General features: G+C 36.8%; 2 protein-coding genes across 2 annotated transcripts in view; both read left to right on the forward strand.

The window, feature by feature from the left end:
• The window catches only part of LOC122074237 (probable serine/threonine protein kinase IRE), a gene marked incomplete at its 5' end in the record, with an annotated part of 57,133 nt that extends 52,174 nt beyond the window's left edge, over positions 1-4,959 (forward strand). The window contains 5 exons of the mRNA XM_042639085.1: positions 3,513-3,564; positions 3,699-3,755; positions 3,939-4,115; positions 4,204-4,284; positions 4,375-4,959. Of these exons, the coding sequence (XP_042495019.1) occupies positions 3,513-3,564; positions 3,699-3,755; positions 3,939-4,115; positions 4,204-4,284; positions 4,375-4,464 (457 nt within the window). The remainder of the gene's footprint in view (positions 1-3,512; positions 3,565-3,698; positions 3,756-3,938; positions 4,116-4,203; positions 4,285-4,374) is intronic.
• Positions 4,960-8,589: 3,630 nt separating this feature from the next.
• Positions 8,590-10,512, forward strand: LOC122073127. Its single transcript, XM_042637660.1, has 3 exons — positions 8,590-8,910; positions 9,132-9,366; positions 9,929-10,512. Exons 1-3 carry the CDS (start codon positions 8,803-8,805, stop codon positions 10,306-10,308), a joined length of 723 nt encoding a protein of 240 aa, XP_042493594.1. The 5' UTR covers positions 8,590-8,802; the 3' UTR covers positions 10,309-10,512.
• The last annotated feature ends 299 nt before the right edge of the window (positions 10,513-10,811 follow it).

A 10,811-nucleotide genomic window follows, 5' to 3' on the forward strand; every position in this document is an offset into this window, starting at 1 on the left:
GGAAATAAAATTAGTAGTTTACTTAGTATTTTATTTCATGCTTTTATTTTCCAGACTTGAACGTAGGAGTAGGATTTATTTCCTTGCTTTGGTTTCCTTTTTATAGTTGTTTCCTAGTTTAGGCTAGTTTCCATTTTAGTTAAGTTTCTAATTTCATGTTCCTATTTTCCTATATATTGGTTGTAATCGATTGAAGATTTAGAGAGTGATTTATTATTGAATGAAGATATTGAGTTTGTGCACCAGTGAAGCGTGTGATTCCCCTCCTTCCCCTTCCTACTCTGATTTTTCCTTTCTTCCCTAAAGTTTCTCCATCACTAAGGGCATAAAAGGAAATAATGGATATCAGAGTATAGCATACCATGACCTGGAGCTTTCTTGAGATACCTCAGAATACGAACTATGGCATCCCAATGGGACGTACGAGGAGAGGATAGAAACTGACTCACAACACTAACACGAAAGGCAATATCAAGTCAAGTTACAGTCAAATAATTCAACTTTCCAACCAACCTTCGATACTTCTTAGGATCACCTAAAAGTTCAACACTTTCAGTGTAAGTTTTATATAGGGATTCATAGGAGTATCCAGAGGCTTGGACCCCAACATCCCAGTCTTTGTAAAAGAATCCAGAACAAACTTCCTCTAAGAAAAAGAAATTAACTTTCCTTGACTGAGCAACTTTAATACCTAAAAAGTATTTTAGCCTTCTCAAATCCTTAGTTTGAAACTTCTGTTGCAGATGAACCTTAAAGCATTGGATACCCTCAATATCATCTCCATAATAACAATATCGTCAACATAAACAAGGAATATCCTTCCCACTTCAGATCGCCTATAGAAAATTGAGTGATCATAGTCACATCTCGACAGTCCAAACTCAAGAACCACATCAGTTAATCTGCTAAACCATGCCCGAGGAGACTGTTTCAAACCGTACAAGGACTTTTTGATCGTGCACACCATCCCAGACTCCCCCTGAGCAACAAACCCTAAAGGTTTCTCCATATAAACGTACTCATGTAGATCACCATAATGAAACGCATTCTTCACATCAAGCTGATATAACGACAAATGATGAGAAGCTACAAGAGATATCAGAATACCATGATCTTTATTGTGAGTTTGAGGTCCTCTAGTGGTGAGAGCACCTAAGAGACCGTAGAGTTAAGTGGTCTTCTCTTAACTATTATCCTGTACTTTTCTTCATTTTCTAATTTATTTTGAATCTGCCCCTTTTGTGCTACATCACTTACTTTTTCATGGCTGACTACCTAACCTAAAGCCTTGGGGGGGTCTTGTGAGTGGTTAATAAAATGCGATTGCAGTTTTCTGTAGGAAGTCCCATAGCTGTAAGGCTTAACAGACAAAGTAAAGGGTGGATATTTCTGGGTAGAAGGTGACAACCCTAATGAATTGACTATGAAGGTGGCTGCAAGCTCTAGGCGTTTTGGTAAAGAGAAATGACCATAGGTGTATCTGAATGAGCTCAAAAGCTGCTTTTGTCGACTAAATAAAGCTTTTCGACCATGCTATTCTTGGCGACGTGTCTTTACGGCCCCGTCAAGTAAAGATCGATGGTGTTGGTCCAAAGTTTGCTTTCTTTAATGCTGGGCAACCCCTTCGCTATCTTTCGGGAGGAGGAAGGGATGCATGGACTTTCCAAATCATTTTATAAGGGTAGTGATTGCATTCTAGGGATGGGGAATAGATGCAACAGAGAAGGATTTGGATACAAAGTTCTTAGCAGAAGTGAGTGTCCAAATATGAGTATTTGGCTCATAATAAGGGAGTTGAGCATCCGACAAAGAAATGTCAAATCTGTAATCTCTTGAACTTCACAGTCTCTTGTGTCTCTCCTAAACCCTAAATCCTAAGATAGTCTGCTCCTATCGACAGCTACACATTCCCGTACTATATTATTCTTGCTCCTAAGGAGGCTGTACAACCTATAAGAGTTCTTGAACCAAACGGATTATCACCCCACTAAAGGCCCTTCCAAAACTTATATGCCTACTATCACCCACCTCATTTCTGATAAATTGAAGGAAAGAGAGCAAACATTTCCAATACTCTTCCACAGACACTGGGAGTTGCTCTATACATCAATACCAAATTCCACCACCCATATTTTGGTCTAATTGTTGACTTGTACAAAATCTCTCCCTGGGTATCTCTACAACCACTTTCAGAGGAGCGTTATTCTTCTTTGGGATGTTCCTAATCCCTTGACCACCATCTTGAATAGGCATACACACTAATTCCCCAATTAAAAATTTGGTGTTTCTTAGGTGGATCCTGCATATTTCAAGGTTGCAGCCTCCAAGCATTCAACTTAACTCTGTGCTTCTCTGACAAGGAGTCTTGGCAAAGATGAAAAGTTACCATAACAGGAAATAAAAGTAAGAGAAATAAGCATAGAAGGATCCAAAATGAATGAAAAAAAAAAAAAAGAGGCAACCCAGTGCACAAGGCTCCTGCTGCAGCAGGGTCTGGGAGAGGCTGTTTCCAAGTTTGAACCAGTGACCAACATGTTGCAATAGTGCAACTTAACCATTGTGCCATAGGCTCACCCACTAAAATGAATGAAAAGTAAAATAAAAAATTATTGCAAGATTGGCTTGTGGATCAGTAATACTCTTCTGCTTAGCAGTTGGGTATTTTACTCCAATTATTTGGCGGATGACTTCGTTTGTCATTTGTTAGTGTATATGAGAGCATGTGTCGGGTGGAAGGCTATGGGTGACCATAGACCTCCATACCGTGGGATTATATTTGATATATTTTTGTTAGTGTCCTATTAGATTTGGGATAGTTGTTAGCTAAGTTAGAGTTAGTTTCCTATTTTGATTATGCTTTCTACTTTCTTATTTGTGTTATGATTAATTTAGTTAGTCTATATATTGAATGAAGGGGATATCCCAACCACAAGATTGTGACTCCCAAGTTACACAAATCTCTTTGTGTCTCTCTTATTTCTTCTTCTTTGATTCTAGTTCTCAAATCTTTACATGGTATCAGAGCTAGAGTGCCAATAATGGCTGATTCTCTCCATGATTGCCGGTTTGAGAGTCGTTCAAGGTCTCTCTATGGTGAAACCCTAGTTCATCCCAAAAGAAGAACTAGGGTTTCCATGAAGTTCCATATGGTTTCTTCTGTCTGCTGAATTTAGAGTCCCTTTCAGGGCTCTTCGTCGTAGTGTACAGCCACCTATTGCTCCCTTACATGTTATTAAAACCCATAGCCCTCCAACTGACACATGCTCTCATAGATTATCATCTATCATAATCTTCTGACAATCAATATTGGAGACCCTACAATGATTTCTATATCTTGCACACTGCCGTACTGCATATATTGCTGATTATTATTCTTTTTCCGGCAAAAGATGTTGCATTTATTTCTTTCTTCTTGGACGCAATGCACTATTGATGGGTTAGTGATGTCTGTCTTTGATTGAAGATGTGGAGTAACTTTCACATATGTAGGTGTCTTTGTTTTTTTTTTCCAGATTGCTTACTGAAAATCCTGTTCAGAGACTAGGAGCCACAGGGACGAAAGAGGTGAAGTCTGACTAGTCATTGGTGAAGAATTTTTTCCCCCTTTTGTTTCAGCCAATTACTGTTGATGAAGATGTTTCCTCTGCAAGTCATGATAATTAACAGTTAAGTTCTTTGAAAAAATATCATTCTTGCAGGTGAAGTGCCATAGTTTTTTCAAGAACATTAATTGGGACACACTCGCCAGGCAGAAGGTCATTTTCTTACCACCATAACCACCCCGCCACCCCCAAATAAACTAGAAATCAGTGATGGATGCTATATACCTTCCCATCCCATTTTCTCTTATTTTTTTCAACTTGATCATCAATTGGACTTGATTTCTGCAAACTTTTACCAGAAACATCAATTTATGGAAGTCTTGCAATTGCTTACAGGCTGCATTCATACCAGCAGCAGAAGGTGCATACGATACAAGTTATTTCACAAGTCGTTACGTATGGAATATGTCAGATGAAAACGTTCGTTCAGCAGCTTGTGACTTTGACAGCTTGTCTGAAACATGCAGTTTATCCTGCAGCGGCAGCTCATTCAGCAACCAACTGGATGAAGATGTATGTGAAGTTGTGTCAGTCTTTTTTTTTTCGAAATGCATTTTGCACTGTATCATGTCCTTCTAACATGTGGATGCTTTTGAATCAGGGAGATGAATGTGGTAATCTGGCAGATTTTAGTGCCCCCGCCCTTGCAGTAAAGTATTCCTTTAGTAATTTTTCATTCAAGGTAGAACCTGCCACAAATTGATACTTTCTGTTATGTTTATTAATTTGAAGAATTTAAATATGACCCCTTGTTTTCTTGTTATGTATTCAGAACTTATCTCAGCTGGCATCTATCAATTATGATCTTGTAGTGAAGAGTAGCAAGGATTCTCCAGATGCATCCAAGCCATCTATTCCGTAATGCTTTAACTTAATTCACAGAGTTCAAATTCATTCTCATTGATCAGATATGTGTTAACGAGTTCATCCTCTCCCCAAGCTTAATGTTCATCTATGGTAGTTAGTGACGATGGTGGACACAGCTTTAGAATTCAACTATATGGTTGCTGGGTTGATTGGGATATTATTTCTGAACTAGTTTCCTTATGGCAAAGTCCAGTCACCAACACCCAATATGGTTGGTTCTCCGTCCATGCTTCCTAGATTATTGAGAACTGTTGCAGCTCATGAAACTACATTCCTACTTCCTTTCATTTCTCTATCACACAGAAAATGCATCACTTGTCCAACAGTGCAGAGGAATTCTTCAGCTTTCATTGTATGTATATATTCGTTCTTTCTATTATTAAAATTTTTATCTGCCTTTGTTCCCTTCGGATCATGTTACTTGATGCGAGCTCATATATTAAGTTAATGCAGTTGTAGTACAGATTATCAATTGAATACCTTTGGATCACTCTCTTGTGAGCTTCTTTTCAAATATTGAATCAAAGGGTAATCAAAATGATCATTAACAGTAGTTATGGACCAAGATGTTGATATATTCATTGTTGTTGCCCTCACCTAATAGCTCGAGCATTTTATATGAGATGTTGTAACATGGCATTAGAGCAAGGAGGTCGAGTGTACAATCCTTGGGAAGTGCAATGGGGTTCTTCAACAATTGTTGCCCATACTTGCTCGAGCTTTTGAGATAACTGGTTGTAGCTCAAGGTCTATTGACCATGATGCTAATGATCATTAAATGAAATTGAAGAGGAAAATTGCTTTGAGCAAAAGGTATTATGTCAGGATTGGCAAATTAATGTTCCACAACCCAATCCACTGCCTGTCAGATCAAGTATAAAACTACTACTAAGGCTTTTGTTGACAATCCATTCAAGATATATGCCTCTGGGAGTTGAAACGCCATCTTTGATTAGATCTTGTCTTCAACTCAACGTTTCAACAACTAAACACTGACCAACTTCTAGGCTCCCCCTTTCCCCCCCCCCCCAAAAGAAAAAAAAAAGAGGGAGAGAGAGAGAGAGAATGAGTCCATAAGGAACCATTCTGTGATTTTTGCTTGGTAGCATTTGGGATCTGGAGGGGCCCTGGAACTCGCAGGACAAGGAAGCACACCAGGAATTGGACAACAGTACATTGCTGGATCAATAACATATTAAAAATTTATTCCTAATAAGTATAAGATAATCTTAACCCATGGAATCGCAATTATTCAATGATCGTTAGATTTACATGTTCATCAAACCCAAATTAATTTATTTAAATGATGATTAATTTACAGTTCTTGATCTAGACTCAGATTGCTCCAACTCCCATTAAATTCACATTTTTTATGTAGGCTTTCACCCGAACCCCCTTTGTGAGGGGATCAGCTACCATGTCGCTCATAGCTTTATAGGTAACTTTAATTTCATATGTTTCTTCTATATTTCGTATATAGTAATATTGTGCTTTTATATATTTTCCCCTCGAGCTATTTGCACCACTATATATATCAAGCTTGTTGACACTTAATTATTGTAAAACATGCCTCCAGACCGTTTATAAGATTCAACCCAAATTCATTTAAAAACATTCCTATCTAAACTATAATAGTAGTTATGCTATAAGCAATGTATTCAACTTCCTATGTGTGCCTCGCAAACACACCATTGTTTCTTGCCATTATTTGAATAATGTTTGAAAGTGGACTTACAACAGTTTCTGTCATCTCAAAGATCAGCATTGGAGTATCCAAGAATCCTAAGCTTTTTTGCTTGATATGACACCTGTAAATGATTAATTCCTTTAGTTACTTCATTATCCTCTTCATTGCTACCTAATTAGCAAAGCCAGGATTATTTCAATATCAGTTTCCAAACTGAAGAGATATGCCAAATTCAATCAAGTACATAGCATATATCATAACACCTACTATTTGATTATAAGGTGCACTCAACTTTTCCTATCCTTCTTAAGAACATGGACCTTTTTTTACGAAGTTTTTCCCAATACAGTTAGAGTTGATGAGGGATTACTCTAAGTCTCAAACCTTTAAAATATTATGTTCAAGTGTTAATCTTAACTCATACACAACCTGCAATTTATTCTATCCCTAGAGATATAAATTTCGAGGATACAAAGTGCTTTTCCATATCCATTACATCAAATTTGTTGTTGATTTCATACTTGGTCTTGTTTATCATCTCCAAGTCATTACCAACTAACAATATCATCGTCATACAAAGACAAAATATTAAAGTTACTCTCACTCTTTGAGGTATATACACTATTGTCCAACTCTTTTTTTTAATATAAAATCTAATTTATAAATTGTTTCATAAAATGTTAAATACCACTGATGAGAAGATTATTTATTTATTTATTTATTTTTATTTTATTTTATTATTATTATATATATATATATATTTTTTTTTTTTTTTTTTTTTTTTTGTGAGGGGCCTTCAAGGAGCCATACAAGGGACTCATAGAGGGGCAGAATGGGGCCCAAGAGGGCCACAACCTCATTGGAAAGTAGGAAAAATGCCAACAGGTGTCACATACTTGGATCAATTAAGGGGTCTTACCAAGTCCCTAAAGCACTCTCATAAGTGAGAAGTGTCAATCACTAGGGCAAACCCTAGATTGAAGACAAAAAGATTGTTTAATCTTATATAACGACCTTTTAAATCCACATACTTTATCTTCCCATCTTGTTATCTAAAAACCTTCAATAAATGGTTTCTTTCAACTCTCCATTTAGGAAAATTGTTCACATCCATCTTGAACGTTTCTAAATCCATATATGTGACAATTTCCAATATCATCCTAAAAGAAGCAAATTTTTCTACCAATGAGTAAGTTTTCTAGTAATCTATTACTCTTTTCATGTAAATTAGTGTATAACTAACACCAGGTCTTAAACTTTTCAATAGACCCATCTACTATATACTTTTTCTTAAGAACTCATTTGCAACCTATGCCTTTTTCTCTTTTGGTAGGTCATATAGTTCCTATACTAAACTCCTTGTTATATAAACAACTTCATCCCACACAACATTTCCCATTCATTTGATTCCAATGTTATTATCGCTTCACTGTAGATTGTGGGATCAAATGCTTCTTCCATGTCAAATGTATAACAATATGGCTTAGATAGGTAGAGATAGTGGTCATCTAAATATGTTGGGAGTGCGCTTGTTAATTTACTTCCACTTACCCTAGGTTCTAAGTCATGTCCTTAAGGATCTTTTTGATCTTCATGGACTAGAGTTTTCTCAATCAAATTTTCAGGTTCATATTGAGAGTAGTCAATGACAAAAAAAAAAAAAAAAAGGCTGACTAAAGTATGACAAGAATAACTTAAAAAAAATATATGAGGGTTTTCTTTTACATAATTATCCACTTAAAGTTTCAGTTAATAATAATACCCAAAATCATGTTTGGGTTTACAAAACTATCCAAAGTGGTAATTCTCTTTCATCTTCCACATATAATCAAGTATTTTTTATTAAATAAAACTTTGAGTGTATAGTTTTGTAAACTTAAATAGGATTTTGGATATTTTCGTTGACTAGGACATTAAGTAGATAGTTTTGTAAACCTAAACAGGATTTTAGGTATTTTAGTTAACTGAAACATTGAGTAGCTAGTTAAACTTAAACGTAAAGCTAAACCTAATTTTTAATATTTTTGGAAACTGAAACATTAGGTGGATAATTTTGTAAATAAAAATTTTAAAATGGATAATCAGGTGAAGAGAAGTGTTGAGAAAAGAGGGGATGTGATGGATTGACAGATTTGACTATTTGACTCGAATGGTTGTTACTTGTTAGCTTTTACTGCAAAATAAGGAATATGTCTACAACTTTCTTTCGTAAAATATGTTCTTTGCAACGTCAGATTGGAATCGACTTAACTTTCTGATTCAACCTTGGATCCTTCCCCCATTTTTATACTCCGATACCAATCCAATGGTTTTAAACGTATAAATCTACAGAAAATTCGAGGGGTACAGTTCTGGAGAAGTCTAGAAGGAGGAGAGTGCGATAAGAGAATGTCCATTTCAGCTAAAGAGCCCAATAGAACCATAAGGAGTTCATAACTCAGATAGAAATAGACAGGGAGAGGGAGAGGGAGAGGGAGAGAGAGAGCAATAAGAAGTAACCCTAGGAGAGAGAGAGAGACTGATCGTTCTAGATTCTTTGGATTCCGGAATTTGTTGCTCCTTTTTCTTGTATGGAGTTGTGATCACAGGAGATAAGATCGTTTTTAGTTAGGGTTTCATCAGTTTTGGTGATTTTTTCAAGTGTAGATGGCAGGATACTTGTCGATGAAGATGAAACGGAAGGGCCTCGAAGAAGTGTACGATGAATTCTCAGACTTCTCTTTGTCTTCCCCGGCGAGAAAGATCAGGAGACTGGTACAAAACAGTTCTCTCTCTGCAAATTTTGACTACTTATGAGGATTTGAAGTTTCGCCTTTATTTTCGTATTTTTTTTTTTTTCCCCTTCTTTTCTAATTTAGGACTCAAGGATTTGGATGAAGTAGAAGACCATTTAGTGTTCTGTTGCAGAAGTTCCTGAGTTTGTTTCTTCGAAGCTTATTAACAAATTATCCTACCCTTTTTTTCCTTTTTTGAAGGATGTGGAGTTGCCACCGATCATGGAAGAAGAGGAATCCCCAGAGATTCCTGTAGCTTTTGATCGACCACCTTCTGGAGACTTAGGTATCAGTGCACGACAGTCGGCAGCTACAGGGACGGAAGCACTGCCTTCTGCTCCCTTGAATGAAGAGAGGGCTCTTGTGCTATACAAGCCAATGAACAAGCCATTAGTGGAAATTATTGTGAACTCGGATTTGATTCCTGGATTAAGAAGTAAGTTCAATGTGCTACTTCTTTCAGATTAAACCTTGCTAGTATTGCTTTATTAGTGCACCATCCCTGCAACAAATAAATTTTTGGAACTTATTGTTACAAATTAATTTGATGTACCTCTACAGGATTGTGCAACTCAAACTGAATGTTGCAGAACCTCATTTGTATCGAGTGTTCTTTCTGAACTTTTTCGAAGTTTATGCCATGGATTCAAAATTTTGATGTGGAATCTCTAGTTTTAGGATGAAATAACCGTTTATTTTATAGTTTGATATGGAGCCTTTTCTTTTCAAATTCCAGTTTTTTTCTTCTGGATTCTGAGGGTTCAGTTATTGAAGTTGATTGAGGATTATGACCTGTAAGACTTCAATTCTTTTGTCATTATGAAATTCTCAGTGTTTCTGCAATTATGTGTTTTACTATGTTATTGCTTTGTATTGGCAATCCACTTTGGAGAAACTAGTATCATGAATTGTTTGTTGTTAGGTCATGCATTATAGAAACTTGCAATATAGATCAGTCATACTAATCAATTACCTGCAATTTTCTTCCATAAATGTAGATCATGGCTTCTGGTCAGAGCAGTCAAACCAAGTAAGGAGAGTGGAAGATGAAGCAACGGATTCAAGCACAAACACAGGGGCCAAAAATGGCTGCTTAGCTGTTGTTCCATGGGTGGTTCCAACTCAATTTCTTCCAAACTCTGGAACAGAGGGGATGCCAGCAACTGTAGTTTCAGAACAAATGGAAGCTGAAGGAGGAGTGGACACTGAGATGATGGAGATCGAAGATGACAATGTACAGGTCACTGGAGGTCAAGCAAAGGAAATAGGAGGTGGGGTTGAGGGGGGAAGTGAATCTTGGCAGCAATGGCAGCAACAGCACTGTCTCACTCCACAGCTCCCTCAGAACACATCTGCACCCATCATGTGGTCTTGGTAACAGATTCAATCTCAATTGAGAGCCTGTGATATCTGGGTTGAGAGACTAGATGAGAAAGACAAAAGAGTATTTTCATGGGAGATGGGTTCCTCGCATACTTTTGTTGTCAATTGACTTTGGGAAGATCTTTGTACAAAAAAAATGTAGGCAGTATGAACTGTCGATGCTTTCTGGAATTGACAATTCTTGAGATGTTCTCAGCTCTTTTGGATTTCTCCTTCAGTTTTTTAATAGTGTTGTTATTCACCTAAACAAAGCATCATGATATGGACTTCGTATCCTTCAAATCAAATTGCCCATTTTTGTGTAATGGAAATAACTTAATATTAATTTACAAGATCAAAAAGTTTCATCAAAATAGTATCATTCAGTAACAGTTGGAAACACCTCCCGTGGCCATCCTCCTGTTCCTTGAGTGACCTAATCTGTTACTGGCCTTGAATCAGTCAAAAGTGAGTTGTTTATCCTTGTTCTTTAGCTTGTTCCATCCCTTGAGCCGATCT

This window comes from Macadamia integrifolia, chromosome 3 (genome assembly GCF_013358625.1).
Source record: "Macadamia integrifolia cultivar HAES 741 chromosome 3, SCU_Mint_v3, whole genome shotgun sequence".
NCBI lineage: Eukaryota > Viridiplantae > Streptophyta > Magnoliopsida > Proteales > Proteaceae > Macadamia > Macadamia integrifolia.

Coding starts and splice junctions, on each gene's coding strand:
- LOC122073127 (XM_042637660.1), top strand. CDS start 8,803: ATGGCAGGATACTTGTCGATGAAGATGAAACGGAAGGGCCTCGAAGAA. Junction 8,911..9,131: donor CGAGAAAGATCAGGAGACTG/GTACAAAACAGT, acceptor CCTTTTTTGAAG/GATGTGGAGTTGCCACCGAT. Junction 9,367..9,928: donor TTTGATTCCTGGATTAAGAA/GTAAGTTCAATG, acceptor CCATAAATGTAG/ATCATGGCTTCTGGTCAGAG.